The 24,914-nt window shown below is 40.4% G+C and overlaps 1 protein-coding gene across 1 annotated transcript; it reads left to right on the top strand.

Annotated features, from left to right (window-relative positions):
• Nucleotides 1–2,928: 2,928 nt before the first annotated feature.
• SLC30A5 (solute carrier family 30 member 5) lies at nt 2,929–23,340 on the top strand. The gene is made up of 16 exons (XM_014881413.2): nt 2,929–3,209; nt 3,404–3,526; nt 5,968–6,034; nt 7,266–7,351; nt 8,731–8,818; nt 10,582–10,669; nt 12,080–12,156; nt 13,317–13,487; nt 14,117–14,405; nt 14,770–14,978; nt 15,993–16,150; nt 16,759–16,888; nt 17,288–17,513; nt 18,834–19,060; nt 21,610–21,738; nt 22,346–23,340. Exons 1-16 carry the CDS (start codon nt 3,136–3,138, stop codon nt 22,514–22,516), a joined length of 2,313 nt encoding a protein of 770 aa, XP_014736899.1. The 5' UTR covers nt 2,929–3,135; the 3' UTR covers nt 22,517–23,340.
• The last annotated feature ends 1,574 nt before the right edge of the window (nt 23,341–24,914 follow it).

Here is a 24,914-nt window from a genome sequence, read left to right as displayed (position 1 = left end):
GGATATCTGTGCACTTCCCAATAATGCCACTTCCTACTTAGTTGTTCTCAGCTAGCTGAAAAATGAAGGACCACAGCTTGCATTAGAATCAAAAGGAAGAAGTGCAGAAGCAAGTCTTAGCAAAGTCATTGTCCTCCCATGCCGAGTCAAAGAGAAAAGACATTTTCTGCCACTCCAATTACTCAGTTAATCTCAGTGAGCTTTTCCTGGAACAGATATCTGTGTCACCATTACTCAAGAAACACAAGCCTATTAAGATATTTTCCAAACAAAACTCTTCATAAAAGCACAACTTGAAATAAATGCCCATTGGCAGCACAGCTCTACCAGAGCTCCCTCACCAGGACATTTGCCGCTATCCTGAGTGTGCCTCCCCATAGACTTAAGTCCAGAGCCAGCTCCAGATAACTGCTTCTGCATTTCGTGGCAAATGAAGACATTGTTTCTTTCAGTGCAGAGGGAAAATGCTTGATGTTTCTTGACAGACCAAAAGTCCAAACTTGAAATGACTGCAGTTCTTCAGTGAGCACAAGTCTGAGTACTTTTGCTTTCACAAGGAGGGGATATTTTTTCCCCCCAAATGTACTATAATTCACTGTAATCCTGAATTAGCAAAAAGAAGTACATCACTTAGAAAGTGGATCTTTTTTGCTTCCTTGGATTTTTGCTCCAAGATCTCATTTAGTGGAGAAAATGCAAAAATTTATCCTCCCAAATTTCTCGGAGTCTTTTCCTTCCATGTTTTCCCTGGTCTCACTAGGTTGCAGTAACAATCAGGTTCATAATTTCACACGAACATCTGTTACGCCTGTGCTCACCTTACATCACATCTTCACTGAAGAGAAGCACAAACACCTTAGGACCACCGCTAACACTTCAACTACTCTTTTCCACAGATTTCTAACCTTTTAGATACTCTGATTTCACATTTTAAGACTTCAGGAGCATGCATTATTTTATGTCTTGATTTTCTCACCTTTTCTGCATGTTTTGCAGGGTGTAAATAAGAGTCCTTTCAAATCCTATCCAAGAACCTCATGCCCTGCACGTGCCTTTTTTTCAGTTGTGAATTCTGCGGGTTTAGGTCTATTTGTTGTGAGGCTTTAGCTTCTCTCTCCTTCAGCTGTTCCTGCAGACACCAACTCTGGTCTCCTTACTAGTCATTTATTTTTACCATTCCCTTGAACAACCCTAAGAAGTTTCTCTGTGTTGTTTTTGACTTTGCAATTTCCTTTTTTAGGTACCTGCCTGCCATCTTTGCAGCAGGATAGTAACCTGTGGTGCTCCACTGGAATGTATGAACATGCATATCTGAAAAGTCCTGGCAGGTGTATTTTCAAAACTAGTGAAATTATTATATGTTTTCACACATGGAAATGGAGTTCACATGCTGACACCAAGACACCTCTTGGCCAAATCAAATACAATTGCACCAGGCTGGAGTGGATTTCCAGTATGTCAGGATTACACCAGGTCTAAGTTCATGTTATAGGTATGTTTATGTATGTAAAAGTGAGACAGGACTGCTGATGTGGCAGGACACATTCTCTTCCAGGAGTTTCTTTGAGCCAGGGGTCCTGCCGGGGTGCAGAGCCTTGGCAGGAATGCTGTGCCACCACTCCAGCCTGGGATCCCACAGCAGCCAAGGAGGTGCCAACAGGTGCTTGAGACATATGTTGGGGAGGAACTCAGTGGGGACCAGCTAAGTGAACTGGCAGGCCAGCGACTGTAACACCACAGGGCTTATGTGAGCAGGAGAGCCACTGATGGGCAGCAGCCTGCCCCAGTATGCCACATTTACCCACCCTGAAAAAGCGTTGAGGATGCATGGTCTGCATCCTCTGGGCTTTGCAATGCTATCATTTAACTCACATCTTCCCTTTTTGTATTTCCCCCTGTTTTGGTCCCAGAAAGCACTTACTAGCCTTTTCCTCTTTCCTTCTGCCCATGTTTGACCCAGCGTGCTGATTCTCACCCTCTGCCCTCCTCCTCAGCCCTTGGTCTCCCTACACGGCTGCCGGGCCATGCAGGCACCGTGCACACCGCTGGCTCGCGGGCCTGCCCCGTGCGCTGCTTGCCAACACCTCCATCTCCCGGACACAGCGCACACGGCACCGACCCGAGCGCCTCCTCCCCTCCCCTGGCCACTAACGTTATCACATCTTGTGGTTGATCCATGGCCTGCAGGGACTCCAAGTTGTTAACTGAGGGGTTTTTTGACAGGACACAAGACCTGCGGATTAAACTTTGAAGGGTTCTTCACAAGACAGCTGGAACAGACGGCAGTTCACTTAAAGAGATTTATGCTTGCCATGCTGAGGTCTTCACCTGCACAGGGAATAATTTCAAAATCTGTAAATAAATTTTTAAAACCTTTGATTTTTGACCAGTGAATTCTGAAAATTTAATTTGACAGCAGTCATAGCCCTCTGTTCTCCTATCTCTCCATCTCTGCTCAGTTAAAGTCTACCCAAGTCTGTTTCAAAGAAATCCAATATGCAGCTGACCATTGCTGAGCTACTTCAATACACCAGTATATTCGTGATTTCTTTCTTCTGCCTCAGTGCTGAACTATATACCAAAATCACGTGCTGGGAACCAAAACCAGACAGCTTGATACATGGCTGGAAGAGAGCAGCTCGCTCACAATACGAACATTTCCTATCTTCTGCCTAAATTTTCCCATCAGTTTCAACGGGACATTTGAAGCCTTCGTCAGGGAAACCGTCTCCGGATGGTTGATACTAGCGGAGAGCTTTGTGTCAGAGTAACCCAAAACAAACTGATTTGAATTTTTTAAAAAAAGAGGAAAAAAAATTTCCACAACGACCGCTCCGTGCCCCGCCCCAAGGGGAGGGAGCCGCGCCCCTCACAGCCCCGGCCCCGCCCCGCGGCGCCTGCGCACTCCTGCCGCGCACGCGCGCTGGCGGGAGCTCTCCCGCGCGTACTTCCCGTTCCCGGTTCCTGTGCCTCTCCACCGGTTCCCGTCGCGTTCCCCTCCGGTTCCCCTCGTTCCCGCCCTGCCGCACTGCCCGCGGGCGATGCAGTGCTCCCGGCGCAGGGCAGGCGGGCCGCGCCTGAGCTCCTGAGCGCTCGCAGCCGTTCCCCGCAGGAGCTCCCTCCCTCCGTCCCGCCATGGAGCAGCCGTACGGCGGGCAGGCCCTAGCCGGCGGCGGCGCGCTGGGGCCTGTGGATGTGCCCAGCGCCCGGTAACGGCGGCGGGGGGGAGCGGCCGCCCTGCTGGCTCCGGCGGGCGGCCCGTCGCCGTCTCTTCTTCCGGGGGGCAGCGGGCATCGCCCCGCGGCCTCCCAGGGGCGGGGTGGCCGGCGGCCTTCGCTGAGGCGTCGGGGCCGGGCCCGGGCGGCGGCGTGGCAGGTGCGAACCGGCCTCTCTCCTTCTGCAGGCTGACTCGCTACATCGTGCTGCTGTGCTTCGCCAAGGTTTTGAAAGCCGTGGGGCTGTTTGAATCCTATGATCTCCTGAAAGTGGTCCACCTCGTGCAGTTTATCTTCGTAGTGCAGCTGGGGTGAGTGTGCAGGGGGTGGAGCCTTGTCCCCCACGCATAGTACTTTGGATGTTCTTTGACAGCGTCGAGGTTGTAACCCTGCGTTGTTGTTTTCGTTTACGCGGAGAGGAAAAGGCATAATAGTGAATCCAGGAAGTGCTCTGTTCATAGCAGGGTTTTTGCTTCACATTTCTGTTCACTGTATTTTTAGTATCTTAGAATGTCTCAAATTGGAAGTGGTCCATAAGGTCCACTGAGTCCAACTCTCTGCTCCTCACGCAGCTACCTGAAACTGAAAGATATGATCAAGAGTGTTGTCCAGATACTCCTTGAGCTCTGACAGGCTTGAAGCTGTGACAGACCTGGGGAGCCAGTTAGAGTGGCTGGCCACCCTCTTAGTGAAGAGCCTTTCCATAATGCACAGTGTGAATTTACCCTGATGCAGTGTAATTCCATCTCATGCCCTGTCACTGGTCACCAGATATCCACATCTGCTCATCCTCTGTCCTTCCACTGAAGAAGGTGCCACGGGGTCACCCCTCAGCCTTCTCTAAACTGAGCAAACCAAGCAAACTCAGATGCTCCTCTTGCCCTTGAGACCTAACACCATCTTGGCTGCCTGCCCCAGACACAGATAATACTTTGTTATCCTTCTGATACAGAGGCCCCCAAAACTGCACACAGGACCTGAGCTGAGGCTGCATCAGTGTATTGCAGAGCAAGACAATCACCTTTCTTGAGCAGCTGGTGATGCTATGCTTGAATGCAAATGCACCCTAGGGCACAGCTGGCCCTTTTTGTTTACCCGTATTCAGCTTTCTATCCACTGAGACTTCCAGGTTTCTTTCTGTGGGGCTGCCATCCAGCCTTTTGTCCCCTGCTTTGTTCATACAGGGTTACCCCACAACAGATGGAGAATCCAGCACTTGTTCTTTTCATATCATTGGCAGTTGTCGAGCTCTCTGGTCTTTCCACATGTCTCTGTAAGGCCTCTCTGCCCTTGAGAAACTTCAGTGTTTTTCCAGCTTCAAAGTTGGGCCTGTTCTGACAGTGCTGTTGGTCATGGTGTGACTGCACTTCCTGGCAATCCAGTACCATACAAATGTGCTCTCACCTTCCCCCACCACAGGGTGCTGGGGGGGGAGAACGAGGAGGAAAACAAAAAATAAAACTTGCAGGTTGAGATAAGAAGAGTTTAATAATTGAAATTAATAATCTAATAAATTATTAATCAGTTAATAAGTGAAGTATAGTAATAAAGGGAAGGGAGAGAGATAAAATAAATTAAAACAATAAAAACAAGCGATGCATAGTGCAACTGTTCAACATACATGTTCAATCATGATACCTGGCCCATCCCTAAAGCACAATCATTCCCCAACTGGGTAGCTCACCCAGTTTATATACTGAGTATATGGTATTTTGGTATAGAACAGCGCTTTGGCCTCTTCAGGCCAGGTCTCCTGGTCATTCTGCCTTTCAGCTTGTTCTGCACCTGCTTGCTGCCAGAGCATGGGAAACTGAAAAATCCTTGACTTCGGATAAGTGGCACTAAGGAGCAGCCAAAACTGTGTTGTCAACATTGTTCTCACACTGAATCCACAACAGTACTGCACTAGCAGTAGCACTGGAATAGCAGCTACTGAGAAAAATTTATCTCAGTCCAAGCTGAAACCAGGATGCTCAGGCATGTCCAAACTTTGTTAACGAGGGCGTAGAAGATAAGCTTTCTTCATTATAGTTTGTATTCCTGAAGTTCTTGTGTGATTCAGCTGCTGTTTTTCCCAGATTGAGGGGTGAGGTATGAAAACTGATAGCAAATACAAAGAAACAATCTTTGCAGACAAGATCTTGCTTCTTGTTTACCTGATGAGATGTAGAAGAGCATTTATGTAATAAACTTGACAGCATTGGAACATTCGGAATTTCATTTTTTCCTTTTATTTCATATTCATGTACATTTATGGTCTTCTCGCTTGCATATTCCCAAGCACTATAGTGTTTTTTTGCCCATCACTTTTGATGCCACTTGAAGAAATTGTGTGCTGTCTTCTATTCCTACAGGACTGTGTATTCAGCCTTCTATACATGAGTAAGCCTTTTTCTACACCTATCTTGCTAATAAAAATCAGAGTATTATTTCTCTTCAAAACTTCTGAGGTCACTTATTTTGATTTTTGTAAATCACAAGTCGACTTATCATTAACCATTCTCTCAAGTACTGGCACTTGAATTTGACCAGAACTGAAGTTCACTTTTCATCACTGTAGTACTGGTATCTGACACTGGTAATGCAGCAGGGAAAATAAAACCAGTCATTGTTGTCAGTGCTAATGGATAAGATGTATTGGAAGCCATTTTGTAAACTGAACCAGATATGACATACCTAGTTGTTTAGCTCTGGTTTGAATAAAAACCTGACTGCTTGTAAACTAATAGAGAAAACTTTGTCCTTTTGACAGGTCTGCTTTTTTTATGGTTTTGTTTCAAAAACCATTTTCTTCTGGAAAAGTGGTAACCAAGCGTCAGGTGAGTTGACGTAGGTAAAGAGTGACTCACATCCTTGTAAATATTATTGGCAATATGGCTCTTGCCAAAATTGAAAGGCAGACATAGATTATGCCACTTAGAAGATGTGGTTACAGATTCTAGAGGTATGCAGCTAACTCAGTGTCTTGTGGGCTAAAACATTCAGTGTTCTTAGTTTTTGTCAGCTTGTTTTGAGAGTATAGTGAGGAGGCTGGTCCTCATCGCCAAGCAAGCATCTACTGTAAGGAGCTTAGTCTACTTAGCTGACTTTGACAGTTAAACAGGCAATTTCTGGACTGCCAAAATGTCGAAATGCTCCAGTCTTGTCTCTCATAATAGAATAGTCCCTTCCGCACGTAATGAGGGCCTAATCTAACTGCTCCTCAGACCTTTCTGAGTTTCCAGTATCCCAGGGAGTTTAGAGTAGGGCCAGGTCAAAACCTGCTGATTTGTAAGAAATAAATTTTCTTCACCTGCTTCATACTCATCTTGGGTTTATGTAATTGTGTCCACAAAAACTTGATCCAGTGCATGCACTAAGTAGACAAAACCTGAAGGATAGCCTCGAAGTGTTCCTTGTGTCAACTGCTTACATGACCTGGATGTGTATGGCATAATTTTAAAAATGTGAATAGGAATAAATAGCATATTTGATTTTTTATTTGAGTTCGGAAATCTGGATTTCAGATTCTGGATTTTGAAGGTGTTTTGTTTGTTGTAAGTGCTGCACCTTGTTTAGCATATTTCCAGAATTAATTTCTTCTGAAACTTGAATCTGAAGTTAATAATGTATTGAATATCTGAATTAAAGCCTGCTTCCTGAAAAAAGAGTATAGCACATAAATATTTGTAGGCATAAGGTCTTTGCTTGAATTTGTACATTTTATCCAGTTCCTTTTATGTTTATCCAGTATATGCAATAGATTACAAAATAGGTAAATGGACCTGATTTTTCAAACATTTTTCAGGCTTTTTGTTGAAGAGAACTCAGCCAACGTTACAGAATCTAGTATTATGGTGTAAAAATTTCTGGTTCATAGTATGTCCAAATAAATTTTAGCTGCCTGGCAAAGTATCTAGGAAGATAACGATACTTTAAATTATAATTATAGAACTTGGAAAGCACATGTTTTCCCTCAATTTCTTCAGCTATTGTGCTAAAACAATGCTAGTAATAGAGTGTTTATTTTGAAACTGTAGGAAATGATAATGAAATACCTTTCTTTTGTAGTGGATCAAAATTTTTAAGCATGCTGTTGTTGGATGTATCATTTCACTCTTGTGGTTTTTTGGCCTTACTCTGTGTGGACCACTGAGGTAAATACATATCTACTGTGAATACTGTTTTTCTTTTGTGATCCTTCCCTGTCTTGCTTCTTTGTTTTTGGTTTTCCATCTGTCAGACAATGCTGCTAGCCACTTGATGTGTATCCAAAAATGTACTGAATCCTTATGAATTTTCCTGTAAAATCTTTAGTGCTTGGGGAAAAGTACATGTAATTTCTGTAGAAAGACTAATTTTCTTCTACAAGAAGAGCTACTTTTATGAGATGCCAGTGAAATTCTTGATAGCGCTTAAACACTTGAGTGATACATCAAGGTCACTTAGTGCAGTTTTTTGCTTCCCTTCTCTCATTAATGTAATGCCAACTGTTTATTTACCTGTTTGAAGTCCATGACTTGATGGCTAATGATAGCAGCTGGTATTCCTCTGACAGGTGACTAGAACCAAGTTCTGCACTTGTTGCAGAGTACTTTTTTATCTGGTTGGCTGTGTGCTCAGTGTTGAAATTGAGTAATGTTAGTGTATATACAGGTGAAACCATTTGTGCTGTGTACTAGTACTACTGACTGAGTAACTATAACAGAGTAGCTAGACTTCCAAAAATGAAAGTTAATATATTGGAAAGCATGTTTCAGTAGTGGGCGGAAAGTAAAGCCTTAAATGATACAATTTATGAAGGTGAATATTTATCACAGGAGAAGGCATACCTGAGAATAATAATACTGTGATTAATTATATGAATGTAGTTAATACTCTCATGTCTTTCTGGATGCTGGCAGTCTTCCGAGACAGAACCAGTTACATGGGTCCTAGCATGTTGTATTGCTGTGCAGAAGATTGCAAAAGCATTTGGTGAACTTGAGAGCAATAATTCCTTTCATGTTCTGCTCAGGAAAGCTGTCAATACAGCTTGTTAATTAGCCTTTGCTGTCTGAAGGAAGTAGCATGTAAGCTCTAATTTTTTGTTTTCAACAATTAAGAGGTTTTGAGATGTCATAAGCTACTAGGTCATCAGCATCTCGATGAACAGAGTGCTGTAGTACAGAACAGGACATCTTTTTTTCTCTGGGAGCAGAAACTTGTTTAGAGGAGGTATTGTAGTGGGAATAATAACTCCATCTTGAGCAAGTTGGTGTCTTGTGTTGCTAGAAGAAAATACAATTTAAAGTTATCTATAAATGAATAATTTTCATCTGTTCCTTGAATTAGGAAGTTCTTGTTTTGTAAGGTGTAGATCTACTGCTGGTGAAGGCAAATTGATTTGTGTTTTCTCTTTTGAATTGTTTAAACCTGGTGTTCTAATCACAGGAGAAATCTTTATTGTGTCATTAGTTTTAGCTGAAATAGTGTATATCAAGGTTGTAGGTAAACTCATTGTAAATGGAGTATTTATTTCTTTTTTTTTTAATAGGACGTTGTTACTGTTTGAGCACAGTGATGTGGTTGTGCTATCACTCCTTAGTGTCTTGTTCACAAACTCAGGTGGAGGACCAGCAAAGGTATTTAAAAATCTGTTTTACTAAATGTAGAACATACTGAATCCTATAAATTCAAGTAATTCTTTGCCTGGAACAAACTGGATCCACGTTTATAGAAAATGTGCTTTTTTAGTTCAATTAGTGGTAAAATTGTAAGATGTACTACTAGAAATAATAAATATGGCATTGAGAGAGAGGAACAGTAGGTGAAGCTGTTGGATATTCGTGGCAGATATCTGAGAAGGTTTTCTGTTTATAGGCAGAAAATAATCTTGAGAATTATTTTTGCATTTCAGCATTCTTTGTGATGGGATTTTGGGTTCAAACTGACAAGAGAACATCTGAGCATATAGTGGTTCTGACCTTAGACATTGAAGTCCAGCAATACAGTCTCCAGTTCCTCACCTAGGATCTTCAATGCATTTAGCTTTTCACATGCATTGTTTCTTTCTGACAGACAGTTCTCTAAGTACTTTTACGTCTGCATGATCCTATGCGTGCTGGAAACTTAGGTCTTTTCATTTAATTGAAGACCTATACTTGGGGCTTTGTCTTAAGTCCCATTGCACATACTTTTGCAAGATGTTCTCTAAATGTGCCCAAGTTGCCCTAAATGGAATGAACGTATCCCAATACCTAGCACTCTTGAGCACTTTCACTCAAAAACAGTTAACAGGTGGAGGAAAATGCCTTCTGTTATATACATGAGGCTAGAAGGGAAGTCTCACTTTGGTGCCATCTCAGGCTGGGAGTTCTGAAATCTGTGTCTCATAGCTGCACTGGAGTCCCCTAAGCACTTTCAGGCAGCCTTTGAAGTAAAGTCACCGTCAGTCATCTGTACTGACACTCTATGCTCACCCCCTGCAAATTGAGAAGCTTAGGGCGTCCAGCATGAAGATCGTGCTAAAGAAGACAAGTTACTTTCTCCAGCTGATTACCAAAAGGATAGATGTAGAGCTTCAGAGAGATTCTTTGTCAGTCTCTATCTTAGTGGGCCACATTTGGGAATTAAGCTGCATATCTTAAGGCAGCAGAAACAAGGGAGCAATAATGCAGCTATCCTCTGAATATTTCAGCTTTATGAAATAAACTGGTCAGCTGACTTTCTGCAACAAGACTGTGATAGGTCTATTTGGCTTTAAAAGATAAATTGTGATAGTATTTTTCAGACCTAGAGCTCAGTATCTAGCTAAGATGATGGATACCAAAAATTGCAGTGGTTTAAGTCTGGGTAGTGAAAGCTCCAGGAGCTGGGAATTCATAGTTACCTCTGTCCTTTCCCCACAAAAACACTTCAGAGCCGTTCTTTCTCATATCTTTGCATAGTTCTCTAGCCTTTAGAACCCGTAAGACAAAATTCAACAGTGTGTACAGATCTTGTTTGTGGCTCATGGATGTTACAAAATACTAAATCATCAGGCTGAAGTAGCAGTGCATTCTGGCAGGCAGAAAGACACCATGAAGAAAGTAATCACACTTAAATTTCATAAGATACTGGCATCTAGCTTGCTGCAGTGGTGATATGTCCTGAGTTGTCTGAAGTCTGAAAACCAGAAAAAATGCGAAATTATATTGTCAAGGTCACATTCTTTAAAATAGTAGGGGTTTCTTTCATGATTTTCTTACTGAAGTATGCTTACATTGATCAGGAAGCAGGGAAGGAGGGGAATGATTTCCTGGATTTTTTTACAGTAATCTGTAGTAGTAGTTTAGTAATACTTGGAGGATTTTGATGTTTGATTGTCTATTGTTTGTTTGGGTTGTTTTGTTGGGTTTTTTTACAGACAAGAGGTGCTGCATTTTTCATCATAGCTATCATCTGCTTACTGCTTTTTGATAATGACGACCTCATGGCTAAAATAGCAGAACATCGTATCCTTTCTGATGCAAAAGAGCAAGTGACTCTTTGTTCTGAAGCAGAGAAAATGTGAAATTGAGTGTACTGAGTGTACTGACAAAAAGTAGTACATCTACAGATGGGCAGTAAAAATGAGCAAGGTGAAAGTAAACTTTTCAAAGGAAGAATAAAAACATGGAATTACAGATAAAAATGGTATATTCTGGAACTTTATTGATTAATTTACTTAGTTTTCAGTGAGTAGAATCCTAAAATAGAATCATAGAATGGCCTGAGTTGGAAGGCACCTTATGATGATCAAGACCAACTGTTTACCCAGCACTGTCAAGCCCACCACTAATTCATGTCCCTAAGTGTTATATCTGTGTGTCTTTTATGAGCCACCAGGGATGTTCATTCAGCAACTTCCTTGGGCAGCCTGTTTCAATGCTTGAGAATCCTTTCTGAAGAAATTCTTCCTAATACTCAATCTACTCAATACTAATACTAATACCTGATGCAACTTAAGGCCATTTCTTCTTGTCCTGTCAGAAAAAACTGACCCCTGTCTGGGTTCATCATCCTGTTAGATAGTTGTAGAGAGTGATAAGGTCTGCCCAGAGCCTCTTTTTCTCCAGACTAAACACCTACCTCCATCACCTACTCCGTGTAAGTACTTCCCAGCTCTGTTGCCATTCTCTGAACACACCTCAGCACCTCAGTGTCTTCTTATACTTAGGGCCCCAAAACTAAACACAGGATTTGAGGTGCAGCCTCACCAGTACCCAGTACAGGGGGACAATCCCTGCCCTGCTCCTGCACATTATTGCTGATCCAGGCCAGGATGTCACTCGCCTTCTTGGCCACCTGGGCACACCCTGGCTCATGTTCAGTCGCTGTCACCAGCACCCCCAGGTCCTTTCCAGCCACTCTGTCCCAGCCTGTGGCACTGCCCGGGGTTGTTGTGACCTAAGGGCAGGACCCAGCACTGGCCTTGTTGAACCTCACACCATTGGCCTCAGCCATGATCCAGCCTGCCCAGATCCCTCTGCAGAGCCTTCCTGCCCTCCAGCAGATCAATAACCCACCCAGCTTGGAGTCACCTGCAAACTGACTGAGGCTGCACTTGATCCCTTCATTCAGATCACTGGTAAAGATATTAAACAGCCCTGGAGTCCCATGTATGCACAGCTTTCCTTCATTCACTAGGCAGGTCACTCCATCATAGAAGATCAGGTTGGTCAGTCAGAACGTGCCTTTCATAAATCCATGCTGAGGGGTGGGCCTGATCCCCTTGTTGTGGTTGTCTTGCACATGCCAACACACCATAAAGCTGAGTTTGCTTACCTCTGCTTTCTGTGTTCTGCTACCTTTGCCTATTCTTATTCTTGGTTAAGAAAAATAAAAGAAAATTTAACGAAACTCTTCCTTAACTTTTAACTTAGCTGAGGGGCATCATGACAGTGCCCTTACTCATGTTCTGTATACAATCATTGCCTTCCTGGGTGTTGCAGATCATAAGGTAAATAACATTTGTTTTAGAATCTTTACCTAAGTTTTGTACGTAAGAACACCACCAGCTCAGACTTAATCCAGGCCTGAATCAAAACCAAAATGTTGAACATCCCCACCCCATATTGGAATTGAACTAGCACTGTAAATTTTGCACACCGATTGGAGTATGAGGAGCTTCAATACAGCAAGCCAAACCATACAATATTCAACCACTATAGCTGATAAGGACTTTGCTATAATGCATAGCAAAGCCTAACAAGTCTCATTAAAATTACCATGAAATATTCTGTCATCAGTGTTCTGGGTGTTTATAATGCTTTGCATACAAACCACTTCTTACTCACTTTTGGGACTGGTGTTTTGTTTCTGCATCTTTAGCTTTCCCCAGTCTTTCCTTTACATTAGACTTGTATTTGAAGACACAGATTCTGATACTTCTCAATGAGATAGTCCTATTGTAATTGGTGGTATGAATAGCAGAATATCATAACCTGACTGTATGGGGTTGACCTGGCTGATTGAGTTACACTAGCTTAGTCTTGCTAAAGTGGCTTCAGTGAGGACTAAAAGAGGAGAAAATGTGGAGCTGAAAAGGTGTTAATATAAAATAAATATTAGAAAGAATGGTTAATGGTGCAAAAAAACAAGGGTAATCTAAGGGAGATCAGATGCTGTATATCTGTATATGCTGTAATTCATTTAAAGAACAATTTTGAAAGAGTGTATTGTGAAGAAATAGGGCGTGTTCAGAGGTAAGTGGATGAAAATGTTATGAAATGTCTAGAGGACAAGATGATGTGAATCTTTGGGAGTTTATGTATGCTTTCAACATGCTTTTAATAATAGAAGATGGGAAAACTATGGGTGATTTTTCTTCTTCCTCAGATGCTGTTTGCTACCATTTTGCTGCTGGTGTATGCCAACTAACAGTATTGAGAGTTTTAAAATTCACCTCATATTAGGCTGTTGTGAATAGTGCTAAGGCACAATCATGTATGCTATGTTGCTGTTTAGCTAGAGTAAAAATTATGGGAAATATCCTAGTTGTGGCTTTTGTTTCCAGTTTAAGGAAAGCACATTAATATTTTCTCCTTTCAAGTCTCACTGTGTTTGGAGTGAGGTTTTTGGTACTTAAGAAATGCTAATGGAATCCCTTTATATCCCCAGGGTGGAGTACTTCTTCTGGTACTAGCATTGTGCTGCAAGGTTGGTTTCCACATGGCATCCCGAAAACTATCTGTAGATGTAGGTGGAGCCAAGCGTCTTCAAGCTTTGTCTCATCTTGTTTCCGTTCTTCTGTTGTGCCCATGGGTTATTGTTCTCTCTCTGACAACAGAGGTAAGATAGTAAATACAAAGATAAATACTTTTTTTGTAATGCCTGTGAATTGCAATTTAAATTTTTCCTTTAAAATATCTCTAAAATTACCAATGTTGCTGTCTTTATTTTTGTAGTAAGCTTTGTTTGAAATTTTTCCATTATGCTTTTCTTCTATATTTGTTTTTTATCTGTGTGATACTTTAATTTCCTCTTTTGTGTAATAACTGTATTTCGTCCTTCTAGCTCAGATGTTATATCTTGGGTTCATCTACTAACATTGCACAAGCGTTAATGACTATATAAATATAGTGCTCTTTTATCCCTAAGAAGTAGATAATTTATTGTATTTTTTAAAAATGCTCTTTATGCTTGTGTGCGTAAGAATAGTAGGCCATTGCAACCATGGCATTGTATATGGAATTCCTTTTACAAACATGAAAGTATTTAAAATAAAGCATTTTAATGCATTTTAATATATGTCTCTTTTTATGTCTAGAATGATGTGTTTATATGATAAATTGGAAGTCTGAAAGTATTTATGTTTTATGGATTAGTGAAAACATAATTCAGATGAGCTACATTTAATGCTGTAAGTACAATCATTCTTCTGGTAAGCAGTCCTGTTTGAAATCTATTTTTTATTGCAGAGTAAAGTAGAGTCTTGGTCTTCTCTCATCATGCCTTTCATAACAGTCATCTTTTTTGTTGTGATCCTGGATTTCTACGTGGAGTCCATATGCTCTGTGAAGATGGAAGCTTCCACATGTGCTCGATACGGATCCTTTCTTATTTTCATTAGTGCACTGCTTTTTGGAAACTTTTGGACACATCCAATAACAGACCAGCTTCGAGCTATGAACAAGCCACCACACCATGAAAGCACAGAGCATGTTCTTTCTGGAGGGGTGGTAGTGAGTGCTGTCTTCTTTGTTTTATGTACGTATTCTTGTCTAAACTGTAGTAAATCTGTGGTCTGTGTAACTGGGAGGCCAATCAGAAAACTGAGGTGTGTGGAATTCTTTTGGATGAGCTGTTAGAGATTCTTTTGAGTAAGACAGCCTGTAGCTTTTTGCTTTTTTACTGTCTGTTTGCAGAAAAAAAAAAAAAAGGAATTATCTGTTGTGGAAGTGATAATCTAATTTTACATAGCAATGAAATTTAATGATGAACCTCAAGATGAAGTTGACAATCAGTTTGCTGCCTGAAAATTTAATGTAAATCTTGAGTGCTGATTAAACACGTTTTAAAATAGCTGTGAAGCTAAGAAACAGCAACAAAAACTTCAATACTTTCTTTGCAGCTGCCAATATCCTGTCCTCCCCCTCCAGGAAAGGGCAAAAGGGTACCCTTATTGGCTATTCCCCTGAAGGCACTCCTCTCTATAACTTCATGGGTGATGCATTACAGCAAAGCTCCCAGTCATTACCCCGGTTTATCAAGGAGTCACTGAAACAAATCCTTGAGGAGTATGATTCTCGGCAGATCTTCTATTTCTTGTGCCTAAATCTGGTAAATGCATGGTTTTTTTTCTTCAAGCCCAATCACAATAGTGCATATATAATACAGAAAGAAGAGTTATTCTTTAAAAGATTCCTATAATCAATTGGTTTCAAAGTGGCTTTTGACAGAGCAATTTAAGTAGTGGTCACTGATTTGTTGTCACAGTGCAGTACTGGTTCTATGTGTAAGGGTCATACCAATAACTGAATACTCGTATGGTAGTATGTTTAAGGTTGAGATACCTCAATGTTGCCAGCAGATAAGGTGAAACTGATGAGCCTCAGTGAAAACTGATAAGGATGGGGACAACAAAATAGAAAGTGTGGGATTGATTAGTGTCATATTGGAGCAGGCTAGTTTTATTTTTAGCTTCTCTCTTCAATAGGAAAAGATGATGCAGTAGGCAAAATTGATAGAACATCATTTGCAAATATCACCAGGAAAATAAGGGGAGAAACTTGAAGTATCTGTGTTAACTGTAAAAAGTTCCATTATGGAATACGAAAGATTGGAAAAAAAGTTTTTAGGCAGATGGAGTAATAATAGTAAAATGTACGGGGTAAATGTAGGTATTAAAAATGTTTTCTTGTGTACCTTTCTCAGAGCCAATTCTTAATATTTAAACAGTCAACTAACTGGTGAAAAAAATGTTGGCATAAGAGATTTATAGACATCATTACTTTTACACTAATAATGTGTCAGATCAGAGCTCTTACACTTTTAGTGATAAAATGCCTGGAATTTTGTCTGCAGAATGTCAGCTCAAAATTCAAAACAAAAAATTTACTCTTGTATAGAGTTGTTTTTTATGTGTGAGGCTTTAAAGCAGTAGGTTCAAAATTGTATTTTTATAGACTTGGAATGCATCACCAAAGAAAGGAGAGGAAAAATGGTCTAGAAATACTTAAAACAATATCCTTGAAAACAGTTGAATTTTCTATGAAAAGAATGTCCTTCTATCTACCAAAACATTAATACACAAGTTAATATTAAAGGAAAAATTGAAACTCTATTTTGTTTTAGGCTTTCACTTTTGTGGAGCTTTTTTATGGAGTATGGACCAATAGCCTTGGTCTTATTTCTGATGGATTTCACATGCTTTTTGATTGTTCTGCGTTAGTGATGGGGCTTTTTGCAGCTCTGATGACAAGGTGGAAAGCAACTCGCATATTTTCATATGGGTACGTATCTTCGGCTCTTTAAGGACTGTTTGAAATGTAATTCTTCTTGCTCATTTTCAGAATGTCCTGGTATGTATTGGATATTTTACTGATGCATGTTTCTGTAGGTTTTTTGCTGTGTCTCTTCTGTTCCATTTGTGCTCATGCTTACCTGTGCAAAAAATGTGTCTGAAATGTAATTTTCATTTATTTCTACAAGTAAAACTTTTATCACTCTGAATATTCTTTAGAAATTACCTCATGCTAGGCATTTATGTCAAACAAAAATCTGTGTTAAAAATCAGTGTTCACATGAAGATTTAGATTTGGCAGATATAACTAAACTTTACATGCTTGTTTAGCAGTTTGAAGCCCTGAATGGGCAGTATGTCTAAGAGAATAGTTCTATATTGTTTTATTAAAATGGAGTTTGGACAGTTGGAAAGTGGCAACCTCTTGATCAGAAAAAAATAAGTCAGAAATTGAGGCATGATTCTGTGTCACTGAGGAAAAAAATCACAACAATCTTAAAGCTGTATTGAAAGAATGATCACTTCATTTATTATGACTTTGACATTTGTTCAGAGTACTCATTCTTCACTCTTAAAAGTATATATGATTATTTTCAGGTACGGACGTGTAGAAATTCTCTCTGGATTTATTAATGGCCTCTTTCTGATGGTGATTGCTTTCTTTGTCTTCATGGAATCAGTGGCAAGACTGGTAGATCCTCCAGACATAGATACGAACATGTTAACTGTAAGTTTTGTCCTTCAATTGCAGTGTAGTTTTGCAGTTAATGGTTAATTTATGTTTATATCCAGGGTGATAGTCCTTCCAGTACCTAGGAAGGAGGGAAGGGAGTGTTCAGGAGTGCTGGAGAGGATTTTTTTGCCAGGGCATTTAGTGGACAAGGGGAAATGGCTTCAAACTGAAGTAGGTTAAGTAGAGGTTAGATATTAGGAATTAATTAGATATTAGGAAGGAATTCTTTACTGTGAAGCTGTAAGGCACTGGAGCAGGTTGCCCAGAGAAGTTGTGGTCTTCCACAGTTTTCCTTAATTACATACACAGTATTTTTGGTTACCACGTTCTAGAAAATAAGTTTGAATACCTGTGAGGATGCAGTGAAGTTAAAGACTTTTCTCCCTCTCATAGCCGGTCTCTGTTGGAGGGCTGATTGTAAACCTTGTCGGTATCTGTGCCTTCAGCCACGCGCACTCCCACGGGGCATCTCGGGGAGGCTGTCCCACACACGATCACAGCCATTCTCACCACGGCCACAGCCACAGCCATGGGCATGGCCATTCGCACAGTGACCATGGCCACAGCCATGGACATTCCCATGGATCTTCTGGAGGAGGCATGAACACCAACATGAGAGGCAAGTACAGATTGTTGAATCGTAACTGGTGTACGCGATTTCTAGGAGACTGAAGATTTTCAGGATCAGATCTATGCAGTATTATTTATGCCTCAATCTAAAAATGCTCTCATGGCGTGATCTGACAGGCATTAAATGCCCTATACAGGAATTGCTCAAACTAATGGTGAATTTAACTTCAAGAAACGTGAACTGTTTCTGTGCATATGTGTGTAATGCATAAGGAACAATAAAAAGCAGTAATCTGTAGTACTCACATTAATAAAGGTCACTGTAAACCGTACTCAAAAACTTTTAAGTCCTTGTTTCTAAGTTCAAATTGGAAATGAAGGTACAAGGTCTCTATAAAGATGCTATCATGCTTCTAGGAATCGTGTCACAGCTGATTATAAAAACACTGGGAAGGGGATAAGAAGCAGAAGAACAAATACAGACCAGCAATAAAATATGCTTTTATTTGTGATTCAGAAGATAAAGTGGTAAAGAAATCTTTCAAATCTGAAATCATAAGCTAACTGAGAAGGGCACTGTATATGAATGTTCAGCATAGAATTTTTTCTCTAGTAGTTATAAAGTAGTTATTTACCAGCTGTCTGGATTACAAAAAAAAATCCTTTAAAAGAATGTCTTCTGTGTAAGCTTTTCAGAATTCAGTGAATAGTCTCATGTTTCATAGGTTATTTTATGTTTTAACTCAGTTGGTTGTCCTGGTTATCGGTATTAATTATATCTGTAATATGTCTGCCTATACTTATGTTTCAATATTCTTTAAAATCCTGACACTTAACTAGCACTAATCTTAGCTGGAGAGTATTTTTTTACACCCATTGAGAATGAACCCACAGTTAAAGCAATGAAAGTAAAATATTCATATCTGTAGAACAAAGGCAATTCTCTCGAGTAGAATTGGCATACAAAAAAACAGGCAGTACATTCATGTGTGTCCACATTAGCAAGTCAGTGCATGTACACTGATCTTCTCACTCTCTGTTACGGATCAATGAGTCCTTGTATGCAGAGTTAAATGATTACGCTATTTTGTACAAATCCCACTAACAATTTAAAGACTATTCACATATACTTTAGTCTGTGGATGCCTACCTAGATCATTACCCCATGGTTTAAAAATTGTTTTTTTACATTAATTTGCAATTAAACATTAGAAGAGCTAAATATTTACTGTATTTTGTCCCAGGCTGGGCAGAGAGTCATCTCTGCTTAGCTTGAGGACATTTAGTAAGCCTTACAATGTTTCTGCTATTGAATATATACATACATTTTATACAGAACTGTTAATCACTCTATTTGTTTTGGTTTTAGGTGTGTTTCTGCATGTGTTAGCAGACACTCTTGGCAGTGTTGGTGTTATCGTATCCACAATATTTATTCAGCAATTTGGATGGCTCATAGCTGATCCGCTATGCTCTCTCTTTATTGCTACACTGATTTTTCTTAGTGTTATCCCACTATTGAAAGATGCCTGTCAAGTGCTTTTGTTGAGGATACCTCCAGAACAGGAGAAAGACCTGCATGCTGCTTTAGAAAAGGTACAATTATAAATGGTTTTGTATGCAAACATACGAAGCTGTAACAGTTTTTAATGATTATTAAACTCAAGCAGTTCAGTCAGACAGCTTCTGTTACTTTAGACAACTTCATGTCTCAAGTTGTTTAAAATCTATTTTGTAGAGAAATAACAGGATGACTAGTTCTAACTATAAAAGTTGGTTTGCAGCTAAAAAGACTTCCACTGGTTTTTGCTTTTATGGGTAGCTGGTAATTTCAGACACGTGGTAACAGTTTGGTTAATGCACCACACTGCAGTACTGAGAAAGTAATATGGCAGTTCCCGAAACCTGCAGCCTTTTTAAACTTGTTACGAACATTCAGGCTACAGGATTGTATTATGAGCTTATAATTCCAAGTTTTCTGGTTGTCCTGGCTTAGGGCAAATTTGGGATGAAGCCTCTGAATGGGGTCCCATTCAGATTCAAGCAGTCCCTCCCCCAACTGGTTCAGGGAAATATTTTCTCAGAAGTGGAAAAAACTGTTTATTTAACAGGCAGAGCACTCCCCAGCACAAAAATGAACAATATTAAGCAGCAAAACCTTTTGCTGCTCTGAAGGGATGACAGGTTCAGCAGAGTCCCTTCCATGGGTCGCAGCCCGGCTCCCTCAGGCTGTTCTCAGTCCCTCCGATGCTGGGAAATGCCACAGCCCAGACCAGGCGTGGTGGGACACAGGTGTGAGCTCCTGCTGCTCCTCTGGGTTTTCAGTCCAGAGCAAGTTCAAACAGTTCCAAGAAAAAGGAGGAAAAAAACCCCCACGGTCCAGGGAACTTCTCTGCCTCAGCTAGCCAGAAAAAACCAACCAAAAGCAAAGGAGAGCTCTCTGCTGCTGTCCACTGCAGACAGCACAGTCTGTGTGAAGGATGCGGGGGAGCCAGGGCAGTCTCTGAAACAAACTCTGCACCTCTTCTCTCCCCTTTCATTCCGGGAACCAGTCTTAAAGCTGTAGAACTCAATATTCCACACCAACAGAACAGACTGGGGATACAAGCATCATAAAGTCACCCCAAGACACTGATTTACCCATATCATGAAGGGTATACTGATTCACAGTAGGCAAAACTTAAGCTGTTTTTTCTGATTATTTTCTCATTCTAGACTGTTCTCTTCCTGTCTGGTGCAGTATGGCATCTGCCTTCAGGCTGTACCTAGTCTTTGCTGTTGCCTCATTTTAATTTCCTGCCCAGAATTGTAATGTGGACCTCCATGTAGAGAACTCCTCTCTCTAAAAGAATGAGTTAAAAGTTCTTTGAGGATGCCATCAACTAGAGGCTTCAAGGAAGACTATCCTTATGGTGCCCTGTCATTTACTGTACGGGAAAACGTGTTCTTGTCTGCATGAGAAAGAACAGAACAAGTGGGAATTGTCTGGGAGAGATTCATGTAGTGAAAGGAAAATGACATGCAGAGTGGTTTCACTTTTTGATGAAGGAAGACAGTAATTCTGATAGAATTACTAGAAAGAAAGTATTTTTTGAGAACAATGCAAGACCAATTGATTAAAAGATAATAGCAAAAGCATTTTAAAAATTACATCACTATACAACAATGTGCTTGCTGTAGGTTGACCCCATCCAGCAGCCAGCCATCCGTACAGCCACTTGCTCACTCCCTTCCTTTACCACCACCACCACTGCCAGTGGGATGGGAGCACAAGCAAGAAAACTCCAGGAGTAATATAATAGGTGAAGGAAGAGTGGTGGGAAAAAGAAAAAAAAAGCAGTGTACCACCTCCTACAAGCAAACTGATACCCAGGCAGTCCCCAAACAACAGCCAGCCTGAAAGCCAAAATCTCCCCTCCATCCTCTACCCCAGTTTTTACTGCTAAGCAAAGTGTTAAAATGGCATGCAGTATTCCTCTCTACAGTTTGGATCAGCTGCCCTGGCTCCGTCACCTCCCTGCTTCTTGCTCATGTGCAGCCTACCCACCAGGGTAAGGGCAAAGTGGGAAAAATAGAAAGCCTTGACACTGCCTGATAGAAAAGAGAAAGCCTGAACAGTTCAGCAACAGCCAAATCATTGGTGTGTTATCAAAATGGTTTTAGGCAGAAATCCAAAACACAGCTCCTTATCAGCTGCTCTGAAAAACCATCACGGCCAAGCCAGAACAAAGATCAATTTGAAAGAATTATATATTATGGAAAAAAGTTACGTCTCTGAATAAAGTTCAGCTATGACAACTAAATATAGCTGCTAAACAGTGAAGTAACAAGTGCCCTGGTAGATGCCAGAACAGTATTCGGATTAGTCTATCCATTTATGTTCCTGTGATCTGTTCATTAAATCAGGGAATTATTTTCCTCATCCTATTTAGCATTGCTCTTCTGGAGTTTTCATTTAGTTTGACTTTTACCTTCTAGAATTTTACAGTAGTAGCAAAGTAATATTTCAAAACAAGATAATTCTGAATATAGCTTAGTTGGAAAGCTGGTGTGCTACAGTTTTGTTTCCTTGTGAAATATTATCCACCAATAGCCATGTACAAGTTTAAAATTACTTCATTTTTGCTACTGAAATTTCTTCACAGATTCAAAAAATAGAGGGAGTTATATCCTACAGAGATCCTCATTTTTGGTGTCACTCAGCAACTGTTGTGGCAGGCACAATACATGTGCAAGTGGTATCCGATGTGATGGAACAGAGAATTGTACAGCAGGTAAAATACAAGGTTTTTAGACTCTTAATTTAATTTCCTACTCGGCATCTCCCTTTTGGTCACAGACTGAAGTTTCAAGCTGACATGTATGCTTTTTTTGTAGCTCTCCATTATTGTCTCAGCTATGTAGAGCTCAGAGCTTGTCTCTAACGCTGTACAGCCCCTTGCCTGCTAGCTTGAAATTAGTCGTGTAAAGAGTTGTTTGATGGAACATCCGCTATCTGACTGAAAGTGGCACTACATCTGCTCTGAAAAAATAAGGAGAGGTGTAAAAACAGGCCTGCAAAACAGGGAATAAACAGTAGGGGTATCTGGGTGCTAATCACATGTCTAAAACTAAATTACCACTACCTATCTGCCGTGGGTTTTCCTTTTCCTCAAAAAGGTACATAGGTACATATTTCCTTATGCAAGACGCTGAGAACCACCCAGTGTGCAGAAGTTGCAAAGCCATACCCTCTTAAGCTACTCTTTGTTTTCCAGAGAATTGAATTTTTCACAATGATATGTGGGGGTTTTTTACAGCGTTGCAGAGCCATCATACGGCAAGCTTCTGTGAGATACACGTGAAGTGCAATATTAATGTTATCTATACCATTCTGTTCAGGTCACCGCAATTCTGAAAGACGCTGGTGTAAACAACTTAACTGTCCAAGTGGAGAAGGAAGCTTATTTTCAACACATGTCTGGACTCAGTACAGGATTTCAGGATGTCCTTGCAATGACTCAGCAGCTAGAATCCATGAAATACTACAAAGATGGTACTTACATCATGTGATACTAAGTTGTATTTGCCAAAGGAGATGTTAAAGGTCAAGCTGTTGTATTCCATATTTGTATTTTTGCCGGGAGATCTTGCACATACATGTACAGAAACAAATGTACTATATATTTGAATTTTTGTAAGTGTACTATCTTTGTTAATTGGATTGAGATGCTTTTATAAAGGAAATAAGAAGGACTTGAGTACTTACTGTAAATGTGAAAATAATCGAAATCTTATATCCTAGGTGTTTATTAAACAGAAATCTTGAAACTTGTAGACGAGCACAGATATATTCCACACTTTCTCTAAAGTAGGGAATATCGGTATTGTAATTTCGTGTTAGCAGTGGGAAATAGAAGTAGTTTATATTGGAATGCAAACAGAACAGTAGTGCCCAGTTGATTATTTCTTTCAAGGATAGCTTGAAGACTCTTGGAATTAAAAAAAACCACTTTATTATGGGGAGCAAAAAACATCAAGTCCTGTGTTTTGCATACTTTGTTAGATAATAGAAATATACAGTTTTGTATATTGTATCTCAGCATACAAATCTGATTTCTACATTTAATGCACCAGAGCAAATACATGTTACCATTTTACATTTGTATCAAAATATTTTTTTTAAGAAGCAAAATCCATAGATCTAACAGTGAGAAATAGAGAAGGGAAGAAAAATTAAAACACTTTTTCCTGGGAAGCCTCAGAATTGTAACTCAAACCACTCTGTAAAATAAAACTTTTTGTACTTTTTGTATGAGTAACTGCAAATGCAGTATTTGAATTCTAGAAATAAATCAGTGGGCATCCTAGCACTCAGCTAAACTTCATCTCTTCAAGATATGTTATCCTGTACTTCAGTCTTTTTTTTTAGTAATACCATGACAGCTGCAGGTGCACTGCAGCCAACGGTACCTCCATGTATTACCTAGGGAAGAAGTTCAGGTTTAGAATGATAAACTGTGACAGTAGTCTTGGACTTGACAAGTTGCTGAAATGAACAGTAAATTGAGACTTCTTGACTGGAAAGTGAAAAAGTGCCTTTAAGAAAGAATTATGGATGTTGAGGACTTAATACTGCAAAGGAAACAAATCTCTGTGTTTAGTGAAAACCTGTCAATGAGGTAGTAAAATACATCTTCAGAGACAGTTGTGCTTGCATCTGTTTACAGGCTTCTAGTTCCCCTATCTTCTTGCCTGTAGCATGTCAATATTTTCCTTGAAATTTAAGAAATTAATTCAGTGTTAACAAGAATGAATACCTCTTTGATCATCCCTTGTATCATAGAAGTATTGTCGTACTGTTTTCTTGTTTCTGGTCTGAGTCAGTAGTTCTTGAATACCATAATAAGAAAAATAGACTTGGTATTAGTGAAATTGAAGGACAGAACAGTGATAAAGGAATTGTAGGAGGAGATTTACCAGGAATGTAGTTAGGGATGTCCGTGAACCATTCTGCTTGTCTTGTGATCAGATTGTTTATACAACTTCAGTGGTTTGTTTTGTTACTCTTGAAGGAGTTCCTCTCGTGCTATGTTAAAACACTTTCTGCACTACAAGACTGACTTGGAAAACTGTGGTCAGAAAATTTCTGGAAGTTGCATTGCATTTCTGTAGAGTGATGAAGATTAAGTGCATAGATTGCAGTCCCTCATGTGTTGGGACAGCATTGGAGAGTCAGCCCCCTCCTCAATGCTGAATCCTGTGGTCTGTTCATCTACACATTTGGTTTTCTTACCTTGCTTCTTCCGGAAGGCTCATCACTTGACGAGCTACAGTTATGCTTAGTCTAGAACTAAAATGATATTTTGGTTTTGAAACCAATCTCAAACAAAAAGCTTTGGTTAATGTTTACATGTGCCACTCCTGTTTTGAGGTGGTTGTGCTAGACTTGACAGTATTTCAGCAACCCCATTGTGACATGAAGATGATGGAAAGAGGAGTGATTCTGTCTTTTAAATCATTATATTAACTGTATAGCTTTTGTGCTTGCCACAGCTTCCTCTGAGTAAGTGGCAATTTCCTACTTCAGCTGGTAGAGGCAAAACCAAAACAAATCAAGGTGGCTGGCATTGTGATAATAGCAGTGAAGATGAGCCCATACCTGGATACTTCACAGCCAAGTGCAAACCTGCATCTTAGCTTGCACTTGGCAGGTTTTTGCATGTTACCCAGCATACATGCAGAGTATTCTTTCTCAGTCTCCTGGCAGGAAGACAATGGCAATAAGCATTGTCTCTCTTACAACATCCATCTTAAATTTGTTTAGTCTGGCAATAACCCACCAAAGAAGGGTTCAAGATTCCCCACAAGATCTGATGGCACTTGGCTATGTGGGCAGGTTTGCAAACCACAGGTGCAGACCCGTTGATTCGTATCTTAATACTACGAGGGCGTCGGGAGGTTCAATCTA

Source organism: Sturnus vulgaris, chromosome Z, assembly GCF_052056855.1.
Source record: "Sturnus vulgaris isolate bStuVul1 chromosome Z, bStuVul1.hap1, whole genome shotgun sequence".
Lineage (NCBI taxonomy): Eukaryota > Metazoa > Chordata > Aves > Passeriformes > Sturnidae > Sturnus > Sturnus vulgaris.
Note: the sequence above shows the minus strand (reverse complement) of the source record. Positions and strands in the feature narration are given on the sequence as shown.

Excerpts from the sequence above, each read along its gene's own strand:
- SLC30A5 (XM_014881413.2), top strand. The coding sequence starts at position 3,136 with ATGGAGCAGCCGTACGGCGGGCAGGCCCTAGCCGGCGGCGGCGCGCTG. Across the intron at positions 16,889-17,287 it reads TAGATACGAACATGTTAACT|CCGGTCTCTGTTGGAGGGCT; the intron begins GTAAGTTTTGTC and ends TCCCTCTCATAG. Across the intron at positions 21,739-22,345 it reads AACAGAGAATTGTACAGCAG|GTCACCGCAATTCTGAAAGA; the intron begins GTAAAATACAAG and ends CATTCTGTTCAG.